General features: G+C 49.8%; 8 protein-coding genes across 8 annotated transcripts; 4 read left to right on the plus strand and 4 right to left on the minus strand.

The window, feature by feature from the left end:
• Nucleotides 1-1,413: 1,413 nt before the first annotated feature.
• On the plus strand, nucleotides 1,414-2,992 carry GGI43DRAFT_388503 (lactate/malate dehydrogenase; the record flags this gene model as incomplete). Its single annotated transcript, XM_083204083.1, has 7 exons — nucleotides 1,414-1,426; nucleotides 1,570-1,601; nucleotides 1,686-1,796; nucleotides 1,918-2,005; nucleotides 2,121-2,583; nucleotides 2,648-2,792; nucleotides 2,852-2,992. The coding sequence occupies 7 exons, from the start codon at nucleotides 1,414-1,416 to the stop codon at nucleotides 2,990-2,992; spliced, it is 993 nt and encodes a 330-aa protein (XP_083055590.1).
• A 94-nt stretch (nucleotides 2,993-3,086) lies between these two features.
• GGI43DRAFT_272367 (transport protein particle component) lies at nucleotides 3,087-4,727 on the minus strand. Its single transcript, XM_083201102.1, has 4 exons — nucleotides 4,003-4,727; nucleotides 3,778-3,895; nucleotides 3,609-3,698; nucleotides 3,087-3,516 (listed from the first exon to the last, which is right to left on the minus strand). Exons 1-4 carry the CDS (start codon nucleotides 4,359-4,361, stop codon nucleotides 3,385-3,387), a joined length of 699 nt encoding a protein of 232 aa, XP_083055591.1. The 5' UTR covers nucleotides 4,362-4,727; the 3' UTR covers nucleotides 3,087-3,384.
• Nucleotides 4,728-5,462: 735 nt separating this feature from the next.
• Nucleotides 5,463-8,534, minus strand: GGI43DRAFT_418001 (PINIT domain-containing protein). The gene is made up of 6 exons (XM_083207479.1): nucleotides 7,721-8,534; nucleotides 7,232-7,561; nucleotides 6,861-7,168; nucleotides 6,649-6,754; nucleotides 6,352-6,577; nucleotides 5,463-6,293 (listed from the first exon to the last, which is right to left on the minus strand). Exons 1-6 carry the CDS (start codon nucleotides 7,884-7,886, stop codon nucleotides 5,852-5,854), a joined length of 1,578 nt encoding a protein of 525 aa, XP_083055592.1. The 5' UTR covers nucleotides 7,887-8,534; the 3' UTR covers nucleotides 5,463-5,851.
• Nucleotides 8,535-9,435, plus strand: GGI43DRAFT_418003 (DUF2423 domain-containing protein). The gene is made up of 3 exons (XM_083207480.1): nucleotides 8,535-8,896; nucleotides 8,963-9,010; nucleotides 9,111-9,435. The coding sequence occupies exons 1-3, from the start codon at nucleotides 8,734-8,736 to the stop codon at nucleotides 9,263-9,265; spliced, it is 366 nt and encodes a 121-aa protein (XP_083055593.1). The 5' UTR covers nucleotides 8,535-8,733; the 3' UTR covers nucleotides 9,266-9,435.
• A 108-nt stretch (nucleotides 9,436-9,543) lies between these two features.
• Nucleotides 9,544-12,616, plus strand: GGI43DRAFT_418004 (mannose-ethanolamine phosphotransferase LAS21). The gene is made up of 5 exons (XM_083207481.1): nucleotides 9,544-9,943; nucleotides 10,003-10,047; nucleotides 10,101-10,392; nucleotides 10,453-11,929; nucleotides 11,987-12,616. The coding sequence occupies exons 1-5, from the start codon at nucleotides 9,729-9,731 to the stop codon at nucleotides 12,547-12,549; spliced, it is 2,592 nt and encodes an 863-aa protein (XP_083055594.1). The 5' UTR covers nucleotides 9,544-9,728; the 3' UTR covers nucleotides 12,550-12,616.
• Nucleotides 12,617-16,082, minus strand: GGI43DRAFT_418006 (condensin subunit YCG1). Its single transcript, XM_083207482.1, has 2 exons — nucleotides 13,369-16,082; nucleotides 12,617-13,303 (listed from the first exon to the last, which is right to left on the minus strand). Exons 1-2 carry the CDS (start codon nucleotides 15,998-16,000, stop codon nucleotides 12,774-12,776), a joined length of 3,162 nt encoding a protein of 1,053 aa, XP_083055595.1. The 5' UTR covers nucleotides 16,001-16,082; the 3' UTR covers nucleotides 12,617-12,773.
• Nucleotides 16,083-16,268: 186 nt separating this feature from the next.
• On the plus strand, nucleotides 16,269-18,635 carry GGI43DRAFT_418007 (mRNA-binding ribosome biosynthesis protein NOP4). The gene has a single exon (XM_083207483.1). It carries the CDS (start codon nucleotides 16,328-16,330, stop codon nucleotides 18,557-18,559), a length of 2,232 nt encoding a protein of 743 aa, XP_083055596.1. The 5' UTR covers nucleotides 16,269-16,327; the 3' UTR covers nucleotides 18,560-18,635.
• GGI43DRAFT_418009 (uncharacterized protein) lies at nucleotides 18,636-20,291 on the minus strand. The gene is made up of 2 exons (XM_083207484.1): nucleotides 19,909-20,291; nucleotides 18,636-19,884 (listed from the first exon to the last, which is right to left on the minus strand). The coding sequence occupies exons 1-2, from the start codon at nucleotides 20,099-20,101 to the stop codon at nucleotides 18,803-18,805; spliced, it is 1,275 nt and encodes a 424-aa protein (XP_083055597.1). The 5' UTR covers nucleotides 20,102-20,291; the 3' UTR covers nucleotides 18,636-18,802.
• Nucleotides 20,292-20,646: the final 355 nt, after the last annotated feature.

Here is a 20,646-nt window from a genome sequence, read left to right on the forward strand (position 1 = left end):
TCCAGGGGAGACGGGTCCATTGTTATGACTTATGGGCGTTCGTCCTTTTGAGATGTTTGTTGGCCTTTTTGCCACGGCTGGGGCTGCGGTTGGATTCCCGAAACGGTTCGGGCGAGACGAACAAACCAATGTTGGGGTTGCCGATGAGGGGCCGCAATATGGAGTTCATGAGGAAGAAAAATAATTCCAATGGATTCTTACAATGCCTACTTTGCGATGATGAGTGTGAAGCATGTGAAGTTGTGTGAGTAGATGTCATATGTCTAGCATTGGATGTTGTATAAGAAGTAGTCGTCGGCCTAGCTTGAGCTGAGTGAATTTGGTGTCGATACTTGCTGCTTGGCCTGACGATTTATACTAAATGTAAAGGCTGTTTGTCAGGAAGGCGGCTGCAATGCGACGGAAACATAGCCCGGCCTGTAGCATATTCAGCCCCGTGAGGTGTCCGACATACCTTTCCGGCCTGCTTTGCCGGACTTGGATCAACCAGGGCCAAGCCATCATCTTCCTTACCGAACCCTTCTTAGCGTAAACATAAGAGAACATCACATATGCTATCCAGCGACTTATACATGCATTAGCCAGTTCGCATCATCGCCCAGTTCCGATTGCACGCGATAGCTCGGCTACTCTATCCCAGATCTCCAGGTGTTGCTGCCGCCGGGCCCGGTAGACCTCGGAACCAGCGGCGCCTCCACACCCCGGCTTTTCTCCAAAAGTGCAACAAAACTTACACTACTCTCCCCGAGCCGTTGCAAATCACAAGCCTTTTAATGACTACTGTTTACTTTTCTCGGCACATTTAGTCGGGAAAAGAGGATTAGGATCGGAACATGACGGGGGCGTGTGTGTATCTGTTTTGTGCAATGCATGTGCAGATGTTGACTATGAGAATATTACGATGGGAGATGAAGACACCTGGATAGATTCACCAGTGTTTTGCTGATGCGTTGAGAGCGGCATAATGAAGAGGCGCTGCGGTAGATAGTAATAGATATTAGACATATCGTATCGAAATGCGGCTGTTTCTGGCCTCCCGATTGGTCAGCCTCTGCGCCAAACAGAGCGAAAGCAGCGCATATACTATTACCATACGGAGTTACAGCTCCAAGCACCAGTAGACACAGGCGCTGGCTACCCCTCCAAACAACTCTGGCTTCGGGTGGCCAAAAGCAGCTTAAAGTGCTAGTCCACTGTAACTTATAGCGCAAGAATCCCACGCCCCCCCCCTTGGCGGAAAGAGCCAAATACAAGAAAGAGCCATCTCACGCAATTTCCCTCCTAGAAAAAAAGAGAACAGACTTCTTTTATCCTCCTCCATTCTTCTTCTTTCAAACTCTCCTCCTCCTCTACTAACCTTCAAGACTTCTTTTTTCATCTCTTCTTCTTTTTTCCACACACAAAACCGTCACAATGGTTAAAGCAGGTATGAACTCAACCAGCATGGCCTAGAGCTGCATTGCCCCTCAACCCCGCACCAGGCTCAACAAAGAAGCTGTTTTAAGAGCTCGCGTCATGAGAAATTGTGCTTGCATGTAGCCTGTGATACTGATCAGTCTGGCGCAATAGTTGTTGCTGGTGCCTCCGGAGGTATTGGACAGGTATGGACATCTTCTTTCCCCTCTATTCTCTCTTAATCTGCTTAATCGGATCCCCAAGCTAACAGCGCATCTTTTCGCTTCCAGCCTCTGTCCCTCCTCCTCAAGGCCAGTCCTCTCATCGACGAGCTGGCTCTGTACGATGTTGTCAACACTCCCGGTGTTGCCGCCGATCTCTCTCACATCTCCTCCCCTGCGGTAAGCTCCAGTCTCGCTCGCCCGACTCGCCGCATCGCCGAGTGCCATGTCCCCGAGCTTCCTTTGGGCCGACTTCCGCAGCTTCGCATCGCTAACGCTATACTGTTTTCCTCCTCAATAGAAGGTCACCGGCTACCTGCCCGCCAACGACGGCGCCAAGGCCGCTTTCAAGGATGCCGATATCATTGTCATCCCCGCTGGTATTCCCCGTACGTATCACGTCTTATGGCTAGCTACAGTTACAATCCATCTGGGGCTGTTCAAAGCTTCGACATGTGATTGGATATTATCTGCTACAGCTACTAACGCTACAATTGCTCACAGGCAAGCCTGGTATGACCCGTGATGACCTCTTCAACATCAACGCTGGCATCGTCAAGGGCCTGATCGAGGTCATTGCCGAGGTTGCCCCCAAGGCCTTCATCCTCGTCATCTCCAACCCCGTCAACTCCACTGTCCCCATCTCCGCCGAGGTCCTCAAAGCCAAGAAGGTCTTCAACGCCCAGCGCCTCTTTGGTGTCACCACTCTCGACATTGTCCGTGCTGAGACCTTTGTTGCCGAGATTGTTGGCGAGAAGCAGCCCCAGAACCTGACCATCCCCGTCGTTGGTGGCCACTCTGGCGAGACTATCCTGCCCCTTGTCAGCAAGGCCAACCCTGCTGTCACCATCCCCGCCGACAAGTACGAGGCTCTTGTCAACCGTGTGCAATTTGGTGGTGACGAGGTCGTCAAGGCCAAGGACGGTGCTGGTTCCGCTACTCTGTCTATGGCTTATGCCGGTTTCCGGTAGGATCCCCCTTCACGTTGTTTCCCTCCATCCAGGTCGTAAATACTAACATGAAAACTTTAGATTCGCCGAGAAGGTGCTCCGCGCTGCCAAGGGCGAGAAGGGCCTTGTTGAGCCCAGCTACGTCTACCTGCCTGGTGTTCCCGGCGGTGAGGCCATCGCCAAGGCTACTGGCGTTGACTTCTTCTCTGTCCCTGTCGAGCTTGGAGTAAGTCAAGAACCAAGAGTTTCCAATTCTAATAGTACATTTTGACTAACGTTTTGTAGCCCAACGGTGTCGAGAAGGTCACCAACCCTCTGGAGGGCATCACCGAGAGGGAGAAGGAGCTCTTGGGCAAGGCTGTTGAGGGTCTCCAGGCCAACATCAAGAAGGGCGTTGACTTCGCCCACAACCCTCCCCAAAAGTAAATACTTTCCTCCAATTCCCCAAATGTGCTGGTAGCCTGTTCTAGTGTCGATGGAGCCGGTCTTGCGGACAATAGCTATGACTACTTGGTATAATATATATACGCGCATAAGCAGGGTGGCTGATGATTTGCTTTTCTTTCATAGGCTGTAAAATGTCCCAGTCTCTACCCCTTCCCATGCGAAGCCTTTTCTGTCGGATAGCCTCTCGCCCCCATTGATTATTAGTTCTCTGCTAGTTGCATGAAGCTGAGTAATGGATTTGTTTGTCTGGGAAAGAAGTTAAAAAGGCGGATTCGTCGTCTATTCGCACATGGCTTATTCGTCCACCCCTTTATGTTCTCATCTTTCTCTTAGTTCTAAGTGCGCAAAGTTGTCGTTTAGCGGTTCGGTTACTATGGCTTGGCGGGGATGGTCTTGATCTGAAATATGGCTCCCGGTAGCTCATTGACTTCGGCTTGAACGGTGGCGTTGATACCCAGAGCAGCTAATGCGCCGCGAATGATGCCGCAGGGGAACCATAGGAACTGGAAGAATGGAAATTTGTATAAGCAAACGACTAGACTGATAACATGTGATTGATTGGATTTAAAAGAGAACCGCTTCTTGTTGGACGTACGGGTTGTGCTCGGACGACGGCTTGGCTGCCGGTTTCTGTGCTCATGCGCGAGAATGGGCGGAAGGCGTTGTCGGTGAGGACGTAGACTCCCTAGAGATATGTGTAAGCAGGTGGGTTATTGTGATTGATGCGATCTTCGTCATAGTAGGGGTATTTGCGGCGCACGTACTCGGTGATTTGTCTTGAGGTTGTCAATGTTTTTGCCAAAGACGAGAGACCACAGGTCTTTGCAGAGGAACTTGATTACGTCGAGGGTATCGTTGAAGCGAGGTCGGTCGCGAGAGAATCTGTTATGCGCCAAAAGAAAATCGGGAGTTGTTTAGCTACTATTTCTCATGCTGGAGAGGGGAATGCATGTCTGTGTTTATTTTGTAGAGGATATATATGTACACACCTTTCTACAAGACCCTGACCGACACGATATCCCTGCGCCTCAAGTCTATAATGCACCGCATCGAGGTGTTCCTCGTCGTCTATCCTCTTGGGAGTATCTCCCGCCGCTGCGTCGCCCACGACTGTGCCAGATGTAGCATCGGACTTTGCTGTCGTTGCGCTATGGGGAGGAGATTGCAGGGCGCCGTCTGCTGCCAAGGCTGAGGCTGAAGCTGAGGGAGAGGCAAAGTCGCGCTCGGTGGTGACGCGCTGGGCGAGCGGGACGAGCTCGATGAGGAGGAAGTCGAGGGTGGAGGAGGAGAGGAACGTGGCGGTTGGGTCGGAGGAGTTGAAGGGGGGGAGAGGGGGGGAGAGAGACATTTTGTGTGGCTGATTGGTTTTGTTGAGGGTAGGAGAGAGGATGGAGAAGAAAAGAAGGAGAAAGAGGCGAGTTGGAGGTCGTAGAGTGGAAGAAGAGTGGTGGCGGTGGTGGTGATGGGTCGAGTTTTGGTGGTGAGAGGTAAAGCTGTAGCTGGAGGTACATGCATGGTCGCAGGACAAGGTACGTACTTGGTGCTGCGATTATAGGTGGGGTGTGGATACAATATGATGCTCCGTAGGTATATACAGTAGTATACACAGGTATTAAACCATCACCCTTTTGAGGGAAGCATGTATGGCTGAAATTTGAACTTTTTGATGTATTCCAACTTGATGCTAATTATGTTTAACAGGTATAAAATTGCAGGTTTATACAAGCAACTCGCTGGCGACAAGCTGAGATTCTTGTTTGGTTGAGTCGTAAGCCGAAAAGCTCTGTCGTGCCAGTGACAGCTCTTCTATACTATGTAGGTACCTCGTAGATATTCGTACTTGTCCTATAGCCCATCATGGTATATCTTGTTAAAATGAATGGAAAACAAAAATATACAACAATTACACTAGGACTTATTGCATTGGGCGTTATAAAACAATCAGATGCTCCTTTGGTATAAGACACGTGATGTTACCATTTACCCATCCAATCTCTACGCTCTTCAATGAAGTTCTCTGATAAATGAATGTAAATGCTGCCCACGCGTGCAGCCCAAAACATCCAAGGTCATCACAGACCTGTTATTGCCTCAAACTTCCATCGGCTTGAGCCGATAATCCCTCCAAGAAGCCGGCGTACTGCCAAAGCAATACAGGCTATTTAGCAGGTTAATGTCTCGTTCGTTATCGCAATTAAGCAGACAAATCACTCCACCAACTAAGAACGGCCATGCACCACCACCCACAAAATCAAGAAAGAGCTCTCAATCTGTCAATCTTCATTGTGTCTGGACCTGGTGAGTTTCCCCGTGTTGAGTCAAATTAAGCCGCAGGCTCCAACCCTGGTGGTGCCCTTCTGTCAATTACAAGCACCTTGTTTTCTCGCAAGATTCTGAACGCATCTTGATGTACTATTACGATGAAACAAGAGTCACGTCCCAAAAGACATTAATCAAATATCCAGTTTCTTAAATAATAATCTACTACCAGCGGCCAGGTCCTTGGTGTCCATACAACCTTGATCCTTTCTGCATCGCTGGTAACGTGTCCCTTCTTTCGCTCATAAATAAATAGCAGCCAATCAGCATTGTACCAAACCTAAGGGGAATTGTCCTTTTCCTGCCCTCGTCACCCTGAACGCCTCTGCTGACTTGAAAATCAAAACTCTTCGGGCCTCATTCTCATGCTCTTTCCTTGCCCTGCCCCGCCCCTCTTCTCTTATAAAAACGATATATAAAAAGTTTACTCTATAGATAATGTTACTTCTTCCTTCATCAAGCCCAGTTAGACCACTGCAATGTCTGCTGACCCACAACTGCTGTTGGTAGAGTCATCTATTAGGGTTGATAATTGATGGGAGATTCGCTCAGAAACGAATTACTTGAGCCGCGATGATAGGTACCAGAGCCCGTGTGCTGGCGCTTGCTGGGCCGCTGAATGGGCTCTTCATCGTCAGACGATAGCGTTAGATCAATCACCGCTGGTGCTGGTCGTTTGGCGCTGTGCGAGCCTCGTGGTGCTGTCGAGGAATGCTCTCTGCCACCAGAGCTCGGGGTATCCGTATAATGACCTAGCTTCTTTGGTGTTTCTAATCGACGTCCGCCAATTATGATTTCAGACACCTCCAAATCGTCGTCATCATCGTCCTCAAGAGCTGCTCCCCTTGGTCTGGATGGCGATGAGTCCTCATTGGGGGGTTTGCTAGACCACCTGCCGTTTGGCTCAATCGTGACTGTTTCCAGGCTCTTTGAGGTCTTTTCCAAAATGGCTTTGACGTAACTGGGTATATGTTAGCACAATCGGCATGCAGTGGGGTCAGTATTGTGATGATACGTACCCGTCAACGGCTAATTGATCAAATGGCGCAGACTTATTACATATGGGACATAACCACTGCGGTCCTTGCTCCTGAAGCTGTAAATAAGACGTTGCGTCAAAGCATTGTAGATGTGTGCAGCTGAGACTCCGACAAGGGACTTCCAGTCTCATGTACGATAGGGGACATTTCAGTGATAAGACCTGAGATGTCGCTACAACGTCTGGATCTTGTGCTATTTTATTCACTGTCGATCAATACATTAGTAACTGCAATGAGCCAACACCGAATAACCCTGGTGGTTGATCAAAAACTTACGCTCTGATATTACTGATTCCTCGGAAATCTTTCTACGGCTTGATATCGTCGCAACCAATTCGGTCACTGACGTTGTCTTGCAAAGATTGACAACAAGATAGAATTTCTGCGAGGCAAAGGCACGTTAGCAAAGAAATGATTAGAGAATAGAATGCATAGCAACGATATCCAAGCCAAAGCAGCTCATGTATCGTCCACCAGAATCAGCTCACCTTTTGTGTCAGAGCATATGTAAACTCGATGTTATTCATGTAGTTTGACCGTAGGCGAAGGGCGTTGGTGATATCAACAGGTCTAGTAGATCCTGGCTTATTCTTGAGACCTCGCAGGTTGGCCTTGATTTCATCGCCATTGACTCGAAGCTCGGACTGGTGTGGAAACGCCACATCTTGTAGACCGCTATCGTCGCTGGCGCAGAACACCATGATCCTGTATGACTTATCGTCGCTGCATCGCTGGAGAATAGGATGATCGCTTAACCTCAGTGGTATGGTGACAGTGTTCCTATGCTGTGCCATAGCTGGTGAAATAATAGGTCAGACTCGGGTGCAGCGTGCCAAAGGTTGGAGAAAAGGTTACTTGCCTTCACAGGTACGCAAGCCACTAACGGCACCTTCGACGCTATAGAACGGGCTCGGCTTGAATGAAAAGTTATACATGCCGGAGCCGTAGGGGGCTGGGATTCCGTTTGTCGAGACTTGTCCATAGGGTCGCTGGCCAGGATATCCGGTGGTGCCGTAGGGCGATCCTGATGGTGTAGAGAGATTCGGTAATGGCTGTTGCGCTACGGAACCGTTACTTCGTGCTGTCGCAGCCTTGGACGGGCTCGCTCTTTGTGCAAAGGCATTGGCGATGCTCTGACGGACTTGGTGGAATCGCGCAACGTCGTTGTTGGCAACTGTTTCGTTTATGACTACAGATGGGAGCAAGGTCAGCATATCTATGCAGAAGCAGATCGTAGACGCATTCATTGAGTGCGGTGTCAGCGCTATAGAGGACGTTGCGGTCACCGCGAAGCCGTAGAATACGCGCACACTGTCGCGATAAGGGCGCTGCAGACGAAATAACTCACGGTGTACGATGCGTCGCTGGAGCTCAGCTTTGACGCCGGTGCTCTTAAGCCCATTTACCTGGCAGACGGAGGAGAGCTGGCGATTGAATAGGGAGTTGCCCTGGACTTGTCGGAGCAGCGTGCTCACGTCGTGCCGCGCGATCGAGTTCATGTTCGGTGACGCCATGATCGCAGTGTGGTGTGGTGCCAGATGTTGGTTGAGGAGAGAGCGAGTCCTCGAAAAGGCATCAAAGGGGAGCAATGAAAGCTGAGCAAGAGCTGAGAGGAGAAAAGAGCCGGACCGCTGCTCTGAGGAAAAAGTGACGTGGTGCAGCCGACGTCTCTATCGGAACGAGGTCGGTATCTATTATCGTCGGCAGCAGTGGTGCAACAGGCCGAGATTGATTCGCAAACGAGAGTCACAGAGGTGATCGCGAGACGCTTTGGCCGTTGAAAGGCGCGGGCCGTCGCTGAAGCCGCACTCGTGATCCCGACAATGGCCGTGAGAATCGCGAGGCTGACGGAAGGTTTCTATCGGCAAGGAATGGATAGATAGAGGCGCTGCTGGTCCCAAAGCCTTGGAAGCAACGCGGTGACTTGAATCTCTGGCAATGGCAGAAAATGAGCGCGTGATGCAGCGTCGCCCTTCACATTCACTCTCCTCTCACCCTCGTCGTCGCCTGGCTATCAAGCCTCGGAGGACGTCGCTTTATAATAGCAGCAGTGGTAATTCCTCGACGCCATCGCCACATGATTTTTTGGGCAGCGGCCAGGCGGCAGCAGCTGGCAGAACCTGGCGGTCAGAAAAGCTAGCGAGTAATGCGCCACAATCTAGCACCTAGCACTGAATCTTTACGCCACAAAGGGCCCTCTATCTTATCTTTTCGCTGTTATCGTAACTTTTCTTTCCTGCAGGTACCTACCAAATAATCCATTGAGGAAAACAAACACCGAACAAATCGACAGAAGACGGACGGACAGAAGAGCAGAAGGCAGAAAACAAAGTACAACTTTTAGCGAAAAACACCGCAACAATGGCAAAGAGTTCCCGATCAAGCAGCAAAAAATTCAACAACCAGCGCAAAGCTGCGTCCATCTTTGGTCCTGCTGAGGCTGCGAGACAAGAGCGTCTGTCCGCCAAGCTGCTGGAACTGGCACGACAGGCCAAGCCCGAGCCCGCGGAGATGAAGATTGATGGTTAGTTTGGATTGAATTGAGCGCAGAATTGGAATGCTGTTGTTCGCTAACTATCTTTGCTTCCAGACGACGCCGATGCACAAGACAAGGAAGAGCAGGCCGCAGATGAGAACTGTATGATTTCCCACCCTCTCTCCATCTTCGTGTCTAGTCCACGGACATGGGCCTTCTACCTCTCTCTAATCAACTGGTACTGACAATTTCTTCTCTCTAGCCATGCAAGTGGACAAGAAGCCGACATCAGCCGCCTTCTCCAAGAAGCGCATCACCAAGAAGAGGACAAAGTCCAGCATCACATTCCCCAAGTACAGCGACAGACTGGCCGCCAAGAAGAAGAGAGAGGCCGCAAACAAGGTCAAGAAGGCTTAGTTGAAATTCTTTAATTAATATTTTGCGGTTTCAATCTCTGGGTTTTTATCTTTGGGTTTTCTTTTTTGCACATACGGAGCACTCATTATTTTACACATACATATTGTCATATATATCAAGTCTGCAGTCTCAATTGACGATACCCATGACGATGTCCAGAAAAAAAGAAAAAAAAGTTTAGGCTTGATGTGGCGCCCCGATGGTTCCTGTGGCGCAGCAGCCTCAACTAGACGATCCATTTCTTGCCTAGCCAATCACGCTCTCACTTCCACATGCACGTTTTATAACCTCCTCAGCACGCTTAATGAAAGGGAGACCCAATTGTCGCTTCATACGCGCCTCTCCGTATGGCTCTCCCGTGTATAATGTTAATGAAATACTGAACAAGATCAAGGCGTCTCCCTAGCCTCTTTTTCGTCGTTTTAATTGACCCGATTCTCTCATTTCATTCTTCCATCAAGCCATGGTGGCCTCACGAAATGGGTCGCTGGCGGCCTCAATCCTGTTCACTGCGGCTAACATTTTAATACCTTTGTCTATTCTCGTGTTTGCCACTGGTTTCTTCCCGTATAAGCCGTTTCTTCCTGGACTGGCAGAGTTTGAGGCCCTCGAATATGGACCTCCGCCCAAGGCTCCCTTTGATAGACTCGTATTCATGGTAGTTGATGCGTTACGGAGGTATAGTTGATTCACGTATATCTAGACGTGTTACTGCTTATACTGAGATGGGACAATAGCGATTTTGTATATTCTGAAGCCTCTGAGTTTGAATACACGCAGAGGTTAGTTATATCTGTTGCCAAATTTGCACTTACATTTCTCATCATGTCTATAGTCTTATTCGCGATGGGAGTGCCATTCCCTTTACTGCCAATGCTCGGTCTCCCACCGTGACCATGCCCAGAATCAAGGCCATAACTACAGGGTCTATTCCTTCATTCGTGGATCTGATTCTCAACATTAATGAGGCGGATACCTCATCAACGCTGTCTGCCCAAGATACATGGCTCTCCCAGCTCAAGGCAAAAGAGACGGGCAAGCTAATCATGTACGGTGACGATACGTGGCTTAAACTATTCCCCGAGACGTTTGACCGTCATGATGGCACTACAAGCTTCTTTGTTGCTGTAAGACTCTGTTGAAAACCGACTAATCCTATGTCTCCCATTGACTTACATCCCCCATAGGACTTTACAGAAGTCGACAACAATGTTACAAGGCATATCAACGATGAGCTTCAGAAAGACGACTGGAGTCTGATGGTACTTCATTATCTTGGCCTCGACCACATTGGCCATAAGTCAGGACCTCGCAGCAGTCACATGCCAGGCAAACAGCGCGAGATGGATGGCATCGTCCATCAGCTGTTTGATGCTTTACAAACGCAGAGCCACCTGGAGTCAACACTAATTGTTCTCTGTGGTGACCACGGCATGAATGATGCAGGAAATCATGGCGCTTCATCTCCCGGAGAAACGTCACCTGCTCTGGTATTCTTGTCGCCAAAGCTCAAAGAGATTTCGTCCAAATATCCAGCCCCTGCACAGCCCAAGAACGAATTCGATTATTATTCAATGGTTGAGCAGTCTGATATTTCGCCCACGCTCGCTGCGCTTATGAGATTTCCTATCTCAAAGAACAACCTTGGAGCGTTCATCCCAGAGTTTTTACCCTTTTGGCCGAGTTCTAGCGACAAGGTGCAGATTCTCATTCGCAACGCCAGACAGATTCTCAACATCGTCACAGCGGCGTTTGGAGATGAACTTTTTGACGCCCAATCGTCTGTCGACCCGTGCGTTTCGAAATCTGAATCGGATATCAGCGAACTAGCTTGTGAATGGCGCAAAATTAACTCGGAAGCATCTTCCCAAGCCAGTGCCAAGGAGGTTGACAAAGAATGGCTTGGGGCTACGTCTGCCTGGATCCGCAAAGCCCAAGATCTCATGAGCAGCATGGCGTCAAACTACGACATGTCAAGGCTATCGCTTGGCCAGGGGCTTTCAGTCGCTGCTGTGGTTGCTAGTGTGGCCAGCTTGGGACTACAGGGCTTCTGGAAGACGGGCTTTCTTCTTCCGTTGTTTTTGCTCGCAAGCTCTTATGGCCCTATGATGTTTGCCAGCAGCTATGTTGAAGAAGAGCATCATTTCTGGTACTGGACATCTACTATATGGCTGGCTTATCTCGGCGCCAGAGAAGTTCAAAAGTCTTCGCGCATCTCTTCAGCATTAAGTCATATAACCGCCCTTGGCGCTCTAAGACTCATCAGAAGCTGGAACCAAACTGGCCAGAAATTCGCCGGCGAACCAGACACCGTCAAGACCTTTCTCATTCCCAACCCTGAGCTGCTGTGGGTTTTCATCACCCTGACGTACGTTGTGGTGACTCTCCAAACCCTCCAGAGCCTGTCTTTGGCTGGCTTGCCTTTTATCTTGACTACATTCTTCGTACCGCTCTTATTTTCGGCAACGCTTGCCTTTAAACTGGATTTCACTGCGCAAGATGCCCCTGAGTTGGTTGTCGGATTTGCACATAAGCTCTTGGATTACGTCCAGGGTCCATCTCTCATTTTCAGAGCGAGGATCATCTTTGGATTACTCACTACGTTGTTCGGCTTTGCCGTATATCGAGCAAAGGTTGGAGGACATCAGGTAACTCAATCAGCCGGTAAGTTCTCTCTCCCCCTACATATAGTTCATATTAACATATCTAACTCATGACCAGCACAACTAACCCACCACCTCTGCACCCTCCTCGCAATGACCCAATCCCGCGCCACAAATATCCCCCTCTTCCTCCTCTCCACTATCATCCTCCAAACCCTCCAATCAGCCAACCTCTCCATTGCCGAAATCACCACCTCCTCCATCCTCCTTCAGTACGTAACCTTCTTCGCTTTCGGCGGCTCCAACGCAATCTCCTCCGTCGACCTCTCCAGCGCCTACAATGGAATCAGCGGCTTCAACGTCATCACCGTCGGCGTCCTCACCCTCGTGAGCAACTGGGCGGGCCCCATATTCTGGACTTCAGCCACGAATTTGCTTCTCTTGAGGGAATATCGACAGCGCGGACGAGCAGATGCGTTTCGCTATCACCTCATTCTGTTGACCGTCTTCGTGTCAATGAGTGTGGCGTTTGTTATTGCGGCATGTACGGCACTGAGAACGCATTTGTTCATCTGGACTGTGTTTTCACCAAAGTACTTGTACTGCATGGCGTGGAGCTTGGGGCAGCACTTGTTCATTAATGTGGCTTTTGGCAGCTTGTTGTTCTGGATAGGCGCTTGAGCTGAAGTAGAGGAGAAAAAAAGACGGCTGACCTCTTCCTTTAGCATAATATGTATTTGTATTTAGATTTAAAACATGTAATAAAAAGATGTAATTGCATCATTGACATCATAAAGAAGCGTAGCTATATTCCCATTGTATCGCATATATACCTCTCCAAACCAAGCACCCTGGCCGAGCCAAATTGTTTTCGTGAGACGTTATCCATTTAATCCATGTCCTCTTTAATACACATCTTCCATCTTCGTATCCTCATCAGACAATAAATCATCCACAAGCGAATTATCGTCTCTGTGCTCTGGTATCACCGTCCCTTCATCATCACTGGTCTCTTCCCTTTTAATCTTGGGGTTACCTCTTGATCTCGAAGCCCTCTTTTTGGGCTCTTCTGGCTCTTCTTCCTCCTCCGGCTCCGGCTCCTCCGGCTCTTCTTGCTCTTCTTGTTCCTCTGGTTCTTCTGGCTGTTCAGCTTCTTCAGCCTCTCCAGCCTCTTCTGGCGTGCTGCGTCCTGCAGTATCAGATGCACTTCGGCCGTCACGGTTCTGAGCCGGTCGCTGTTCTTCAAGGGTGTTGACAATCTTGCCAAGGCTGACATGAATCTTGTACAGCGCATTGCGGCCGGTAGTGTCAGTTACCAGGCCCTCCTCAACAGCCTCGCTGACAATGTCGTAAGACTCTCGGAGCTTCTCTTCTGAAGAGGTGGGTGATACATATAGCTTTCCGAGAAGGCCAGCAACCAGCTTCTTTTCGGCTTCTGTTTATAGTTGTTAGCTCTAATTCTTTTTGGTACAAAGCCAGTGAGTGGCTGGTAAAACTTACTGTTAATGCTTCCACGAAGTCTTTCCAGGATATCGCAGGCGAAATCAAGGTGAACATCGCCCGGTACGTTTCTTTTCTCTCCTTCCTGAAGAAGATCGGGGCTGTAGCACTTTCGCGGGTCTGTCCAATCCACCAAACAAGCACCAATGGTCGTCATGCTAACCATGTCTTCCTCGACATCCACGTCATCATCTTCTAGACCCTCACGTAAGTTGAGCAGAGAATGCAGCGCTAGCAAAGAAACTTTCCTCATGAGGTCTTGATTTTCCGTTCGCGAGAAGCAGAATACTGGTAAGAAGTAGTTGAGGGCTTGCCTAACCGTCTGGTTGGCAGATGATGCGGGATCGAAGTAGGCAACCACAAGAGATTTGAGTAGTTCCTCACAAGCTTCTTCATCAGACACAACTCGTCCAAGGAGAAGCTTCGACGCGGCTATAGTAGCCGCAGCCTGCACTTCAGATGATCTGCCACCACCCTTGACTGCCTTGACATAGACTTTGAGGACAGCTGGTGTTGTTGAGAGCAGCTGAGCTCCATGGACATTTAGGATATCCGTCAAAATGTGCAACGCCGTGATCTGCAGGGCGGTGTGTCCCTTTGTAAAGAAGTGAATAAAAAGACCCAGATTTTCCTCGGCCAAGGAACGATCCAGAAGTGCGCACAGTCCGAGACACACAAGTCCTCTTTCACGCACAGGTGCTTCGTGACTCCTAACCGCTGGAACCACCAGGTTGTTCAACATGGACACCAAGTCTGCGTTATCTTTGAGATTTCCAGCGACATGTGTAAGCATGCATTGGACAATATGCAGACATTTCATGTTGACAATCATTTCCTTGACTGCTTTTTCATGGGCCTCTTCTTCGCTCATCTCGGGCTGAGTCTTATTCGCGTCTGCATTTGGAGAGTTTTCTCGGCTCCTGATATCAGAATGGGCGGAGACGAAGCTGTCATCATCCTCTCCAGGGAGATCCACAATTGTGTCGTGAACGTCAGCAACAGCTTCGAGAACAACACTGCAGAATTCTCGCTCTCCGGCAGAATCTGGCGCGCAAATGTATCGGAGGACCTCCATAGCAAGCTTTGTAACTTCATCCGGGAGCTCTGGGATGGCTAGGGCCTGGCGAAGCAGTGTAAACATCTTTCTGCGACCGACTTCGTCAGAGTAGTCAAGAGTCAGCGCAATATGAAGCATCTGTTCAACGATAAACTCTTGTTCGACGGTATCTTCTTCTTCGTCCTCCTCGGCGTCAAGTTGTGCAATTCTCTTGACGGCATCCACCAGCACCTTCAAATAGCGCTCCAGGAAGAAGGCCAGCTTGGTGACTTCAGGGAGTTTTTCTTCTACAAGTGACTCGTAGCGGCCATTTTCCTCCTCGCGGCAGAAGTCATTGAAACTTCGAACCATAAACACCGACTCGGCTGACAGGGTCTCCCAGAATTGGTCGTCCAGATTGACGGCCTCACGATAATCAGGGCGGCCCTCCCAAAAGCCCCTCATGGCCTCAAGGGCCACTCCGTTCTCCACTCCAGAGTTGATAACATCGATTCTTTCCAAAAGCTCTAATAAGCCATCGAAATTTGGTGGCGCTTCCTCTTGTGGTGGTACACCAGCACAATCTGCGATCCACCGTTCCCGGAATAGTCTACCTGCAGCCTTTCGCACGTTGTCGTCTCTGTCACGGAGGCCCCATCGGAGGAGCTTCTCTCTCATAGATAATGAGAGATGGCGGAAATCTCCCAGCGCGGGTAGAAGACGAGAATACACTGCTCTTCGGGTAGGGGCATCCTGGTCCCTCGCGCGCTCGAGAAGGAATGGGAGCGTGGTGGGCAAGATTGGGAGGTTGACGAGAAGTGTGCGTCTCACGTCGGCGCTCGAGTCATTTTGTAGGACGTCTAGCAGCTTGTCCAAGAGGCTGGGCTGATTCTTTTCGCTGTCATCCGAATCGTGCTCCTCTTCAGGCTGGTTGGCGGCAAGTCGACCAAGACCCAGCACCGCTTGAACGCGGACCATGGGCTCCTTGTCTCGGATTCGCTTCAGCAGGTTGTGGCGAAGGGTTTGGAATAAGTCGTCATCGATCGCATCGAGAGAGTTAATGATGTGTGAAACAAGCTGCGTTGATCGAAATCGCACATATTTGTCTTTGGCCTGCAACATGGAGAGCGCCGTCTGCATAACTTGAGTCGAGAGCCGCGTGCTCGGGGTTTCAGGCATCATGCTCGCGTCTGCATCACCTTCGTCTAGGAGCTCATTGTCTTTATCTGAAGCGTGTCGCAAGAAAAGGCCAATAAATCGAATCAACTTCTCGCCAACACTCTCCGCCTTCTTCACCGGCATGACTCGCAGCACACATCGAATGAACTCGTGGTTGAAGGCTTTTTCGTCAAATTCATCGGCTGAGGCTTTTTTCGGATTTGTGGGCTCGTAACAGCAGGCTTCCTGTATTTTTCGGAGGTTGACAGCCAGCTTTCGATGTGTCGCGGTTGTTCTTTGAGCATCGCGAAAGATGGCGCAAATCTGTGTTCGGAGGACATTATCTGGCGTATCGACATATTCCAAGGAGGGAGTGGCTCTGCCAGAGCCAGGATCCTCCCTGGCTTTCCTGGTTCGAGCTCCCGATCTTGTGGGCATTTTTGCTTATTCTGTGCCTCAGAAGCCTTGCGCGTGGATCGCAAAGATCTGTGAGCTGCTGCAAAATGCGGTTGATGGTGTGTTGTTTGGCCAGCGCGTCGCCAAAAGACCCCAATCAACAATTCTCCCATTTCGGCATAATGCCGTGTTGGTACCCCGCCATCCCCAATTGGTCTAGCGCAGATGTTTTTATTTACGCCGATAAGATAAGACGATCCGATAGCTGCAGATCCAGATTTTTTTTTCTTAGTAGACAAAGATACTTTGACCTTGAGTCTGCTGTATCACGACCAGACTATTGCTGCAATTGATTTCACCGCTGCAGCCATGGCACCCCCGAATGATCGCAAGCGCCGGATTCAGGATACCGAGAATTCTGCCGCCACCAAATCGCATGATCCAGACGGTGGAATTGCGCGAACGGCGAAGAAGGCAAAGGTCGAGGATGGACGGTCCATCTTTGTTCGATCACTGCCTCCTGGCGTAACGAACGAGAGTCTTACCGATTTTTTCTCAGAATACTTTGCCGTCAAGCATGCTACAGTAGTAGTTGACCAGGAGACGAAGGAATCAAGAGGATTCGGATTCGTATCGTTTGCTGATGCCGACGATGCTAGAGATGCCAAAGCGGCGTTGGACAAGAAGGAGTGGGATGGCAGACGCATTCGAATCGAAGTTGCGGAGCCTAGACAGCGCAATGCTGATGAAGCGACCAAGAGACCCGGAAAGGGTAGGGAGGCGTTCCAGAGGCCGTCTACTAAGCTGATTATTCGAAATCTTCCTTGGAGTATCAAAACCTCCGAACAACTATCAAAACTATTCTTGAGTTATGGCAAGGTTATATACTCTGATCTTCCACAAAACAAGGGAAAGCTCAAGGGATTCGGTTTCGTCACCATTCGTGGACGTCCAAACGCAGAGAAGGCTCTGGAGGAGGTTAATGGCAAGATTGTTGATGGCCGACCATTGGCTGTTGACTGGGCTGTTGATAAGGCGACCTGGGACAAGCAACAGAATACGGAAAACGGCGAAAAAGACTCACAAGATGATGAAGATGAGGCTGAAGACGAGGAGAAGGACAAGGATGTTGGAGATGACGGCGAAGTCAAGAATCGTGACGATCAACTGGCCTCAGATCTTGCAAACTTTATGAAGAACCACATGACGAACATGGAAGACGAGGACGACGAAGATGAAGATGAGGACGACGAGGAGGATGAGGAAGACGACGAGGACATGAAGCTGGTGGATGAGATGGACGAAGAAAAGGAGACCCAGAAGCCAAAGCGAGAGTTGATGACAGATAACTCTTCAACGGTTTTTGTTCGGAATCTGCCATTTACAGCTACAGATGAGCAGCTCAAATCTTTCTTTGGCCACTTTGGCAGCGTTCGATATGCTAGAGTTGTCATGGATAAAGCTACGGATAGACCCGCTGGCACTGGCTTTGTCTGCTTTGTCGAGCTTGAAGATGCCAAATCCTGCATAATAAATGCTCCTCGCCGTGCACCACCAACCGCAGGAGGAGTTAAGCATTCCATCCTCCAAGACGAGAACGCTGACCCTACCGGAAAGTACACAATGGACGGCCGAGTTCTGCAAGTGGCCCAAGCCGTTAACAAGAATGAGGCTGCCAACTTGGCAGAGAACTCGCTTGCGCAGAGGAGACAAAAGGATAAACGCCATCTGTACCTCTTGTCCGAAGGTGCCATCAATGGAAACTCTCCACTGCGAGGCCTTTTGACCGATGCAGAGGTTCGGATGCGATCGATGAGTGCTCAGCAGCGCAAAAAGCTTGTGGAGAAGAACCCCATGCTGCATATCAGTTTAACCCGACTTGCTCTTCGTAACATTCCCAACGATATTGGCGCCAAGGAACTAAAGGAGCTGGCCAGAAAAGCTGTTGTCGAATTTGCCATGGACGTCAAGGATGGACGCCGACAGCCCCTTTCTAAAGAAGAGAATGCCAGAGACGGCAAGGATGCAAAGGACAAGGAGAAGGACAGGAAGCAAAAGCGCAAGGGTATTGTCAAGCAAGCAAAGATTGTGTTTGAAGACAATAAGGGATCCAAGGTATCTGAGTCGAGCGGAGCTGGTAAGAGCCGCGGCTACGGATTCATCGAGTACACGTCCCATCGCCACGCCTTGATGGGTCTGAGATATTTGAACGGACACCAGCTTGACGGAAACAATGGCAGGAAGCAGCGCTTGATTGTCGAATTTGCCATTGAGAACGCTCAGGTTGTTAAACGACGACAAGAGGCTGAGAAAACAGCTCGAAAGCCGAAGCAAGCTGGCGATGCAGATGCATCTGAGGACGAAGAGGACGAGGAGGAAGAGGTTACCGAGTCAAAGAAGAATAAGAAACAAAAGGGCAGAAAACCCAAGGGCAACATGAACAAGGGACCTCAGGTGGGAACCAAGGCGAAGCCTCCCAAGGAAGGGGATGTCGATGAGAAGAAGAAGCCGGTTGATGCAAAGGAGGCGATCCAGCAGAAGGTGATTGCGCGGAAGAGACAGGTGCGCAAGAAGAAGGCTGTTGCAAGAGGAAAAGCATAATCTGGGTGTACATCTATAATATCGAATACCATCTGTACATGATTTTTCACGGGCTATATAGGTAGTAGATCGAAGCTTTTTTTCATTTGTTTATTAGGAGTATAGAGGGTATAAAAGTATTACTAATTTGGCGGAGGCTATGTGCTTTTGATTGAAGATTGTGAACTATGTACAAGCAAATATCATAAGATGTGAGTTGAGAGACTCTGGGAACCCAATTTTGTAGAGAATTATCTGAAGCCCTTATTTCCAGAACCATCCTGACTTTTTATCTTGCGCCTGCTGATCGTTTGTGTCTGCATCGGCTCGTTCGATGACATTTGCATCGCTATTTTCCATCGCTCCAGTATTTTGGGTCTCTGCAGGACGCATCGTAAAGTGTGTTTCCGTGCCAATTTCATTACCATTCTTATCATAAGTCTTTTTTGTAATCGTCGTGGTCAAATAGCCAAAGCTATTGATCTTTTCATCCCTCGTTACAACTTCCCTAGTCCCGTTTTCGTATACTTTTTCCTCACTTGAGCTGGGTGGGTGAGAGGCTGAGCTCTCAGAAGAGACGGGCTTGTGGTCTGTGATGCTCTTGACGAATGTGTCCCACGTCTTGTGGCCCTCTGCGAAGCTCGAGCTAAGGGAGGAGAAGAGGTCGTCAAAGTGGTCGGGGAAGCGCTTTTGGTGCTGGTTGCGGTGCTCCTCTTCATGTGAGCCATCCCGGCCGTAGAAGCTATCTTCTAGTTCCTTGAATGTCTTGTGCACATCGTCAAAGAAGCTGTGACTCTTGGGCTGGCCATCGTTTTCTTCATGAGCGGTGACGTCCTTCCATACTTCAGCTGCCTTACGGTCCAACTCCTCATGCAGCTTCGACCAATCATTCCAATTTGAAAATTCAGACTCATCATGGTCCTCTGAGAGACCAAAATTTCGTGGCCTGTAAAGCTCATCTCGGGTGGGGCGTCTAAGCAGGCCTTGGGATTCCAGCCTTCGCAGCCAGAACCATGTAGGTTCGCCATGTGAAAACATCTGCCTCAGCAGCTGTCTCTGGTTATACCTGGATCTGATATCAGGCAAAGGTCGTCCCTGCGAGACGGTGAGTAGATCCTCAAAAGCATCCTCAAACGTAAAGACGGTAGAGTCGCAATGTGCTGGCAGGTCACTTGGGACAGGCTGCCGAAGGTGGCGCAAATTTGACGGCGAATAAGACCATGACGCAACCGAAACGGTGTCGAGAGCTGACACTGCGTGCGACTCGGCGTTGGCCATTGTGACGGGAGCAAGAGGCGCTGCCTGGCTGGAGCTGTCAGAAGCGCTGTCAGAAGCGCTGTCAGAAGCGCTGTCAGAAGCGCTGTCAGAAGGATATGTATCTGCTGATTTGACGGTTGACAGCTCAGATTCTGGCTGTTGGTGGAGGTCTGGAGATGGTGGCTGGTGGAGGGGCTGATGCGGGCGGGCGAACAGAGTGTGAATGCCAGAGGCGACAGCTGAATCCACGTGCTGCTTGAAGCGAACAAAGACGTTGATTAGCGAAGAATCGCCGTCGCGGGGCATGCCGAGGACATTGTCTGGTTGACTGTGATGAGAGGGAGAGAGTGTGATTGTGGCGTGCGTGGTGACAACTGGTGATGATGAGGTCGAGGCTGGAGTATGCAATACAATACAGTGTCGTGTTATACAAGAGAGGTCACGAATCCCATGACTTTGGCCCGTCTGGCAGCTGAAGCCTTTCCCGTCTGAGATAGGCCTGGTGTAACCGCAGCGTAGCTTCAGAGTTCGGAGCCTGTACCGACAGCTCTAAAATGGCTGCATATGTACATGTGCGCATATGTACGGAGCATGTACGGAGCATGTACGCTCTCAAAGACTCTGTGGCGGTGCAGCCTGCCTGCTGAACCCACTAAAAAGAAGCGCTGGAGAAGTGCTAACGAAACGCAGGAGTCCAGTGATGACATAGCGCCTGTGGGGCGGTGGTACGTATCCCGAATCCCCGTCATCTGGGCATGCAGACCAAAGAAATTCGGCACAGCTGCAAGTCGACGATTTGCGTCAAAGGCATCTCGGACTGCTGCCAACTTCTGCCCTCTGCACTATCATGA

This window comes from Trichoderma evansii (genome assembly GCF_050947405.1).
Source record: "Trichoderma evansii strain SZMC 28006 chromosome Unknown GGI43scaffold_33, whole genome shotgun sequence".
NCBI classification, from domain to species: Eukaryota; Fungi; Ascomycota; class Sordariomycetes; order Hypocreales; family Hypocreaceae; genus Trichoderma; species Trichoderma evansii.

Coding starts and splice junctions, on each gene's coding strand:
- GGI43DRAFT_272367 (XM_083201102.1), bottom strand. CDS start 4,361: ATGTCTCTCTCCCCCCCTCTCCCCCCCTTCAACTCCTCCGACCCAACC. Junction 3,896..4,002: donor GGTCAGGGTCTTGTAGAAAG/GTGTGTACATAT, acceptor GGCGCATAACAG/ATTCTCTCGCGACCGACCTC. Junction 3,517..3,608: donor CCGTCGTCCGAGCACAACCC/GTACGTCCAACA, acceptor CCATTCTTCCAG/TTCCTATGGTTCCCCTGCGG.
- GGI43DRAFT_418001 (XM_083207479.1), bottom strand. CDS start 7,886: ATGGCGTCACCGAACATGAACTCGATCGCGCGGCACGACGTGAGCACG. Junction 7,169..7,231: donor TGGCTTGCGTACCTGTGAAG/GCAAGTAACCTT, acceptor TTATTTCACCAG/CTATGGCACAGCATAGGAAC. Junction 6,755..6,860: donor CATATGCTCTGACACAAAAG/GTGAGCTGATTC, acceptor TTTGCCTCGCAG/AAATTCTATCTTGTTGTCAA.
- GGI43DRAFT_418003 (XM_083207480.1), top strand. CDS start 8,734: ATGGCAAAGAGTTCCCGATCAAGCAGCAAAAAATTCAACAACCAGCGC. Junction 8,897..8,962: donor CGCGGAGATGAAGATTGATG/GTTAGTTTGGAT, acceptor CTTTGCTTCCAG/ACGACGCCGATGCACAAGAC. Junction 9,011..9,110: donor GCAGGCCGCAGATGAGAACT/GTATGATTTCCC, acceptor TCTTCTCTCTAG/CCATGCAAGTGGACAAGAAG.
- GGI43DRAFT_418004 (XM_083207481.1), top strand. CDS start 9,729: ATGGTGGCCTCACGAAATGGGTCGCTGGCGGCCTCAATCCTGTTCACT. Junction 9,944..10,002: donor GTAGTTGATGCGTTACGGAG/GTATAGTTGATT, acceptor ATGGGACAATAG/CGATTTTGTATATTCTGAAG. Junction 11,930..11,986: donor TCAGGTAACTCAATCAGCCG/GTAAGTTCTCTC, acceptor ACTCATGACCAG/CACAACTAACCCACCACCTC.
- GGI43DRAFT_418006 (XM_083207482.1), bottom strand. CDS start 16,000: ATGCCCACAAGATCGGGAGCTCGAACCAGGAAAGCCAGGGAGGATCCT. Junction 13,304..13,368: donor ACTTCGTGGAAGCATTAACA/GTAAGTTTTACC, acceptor AACTATAAACAG/AAGCCGAAAAGAAGCTGGTT.
- GGI43DRAFT_418007 (XM_083207483.1), top strand. CDS start 16,328: ATGGCACCCCCGAATGATCGCAAGCGCCGGATTCAGGATACCGAGAAT.
- GGI43DRAFT_418009 (XM_083207484.1), bottom strand. CDS start 20,101: ATGCCCCGCGACGGCGATTCTTCGCTAATCAACGTCTTTGTTCGCTTC. Junction 19,885..19,908: donor CAAATCAGCAGATACATATC/CTTCTGACAGCG, acceptor CTTCTGACAGCG/CTTCTGACAGCGCTTCTGAC.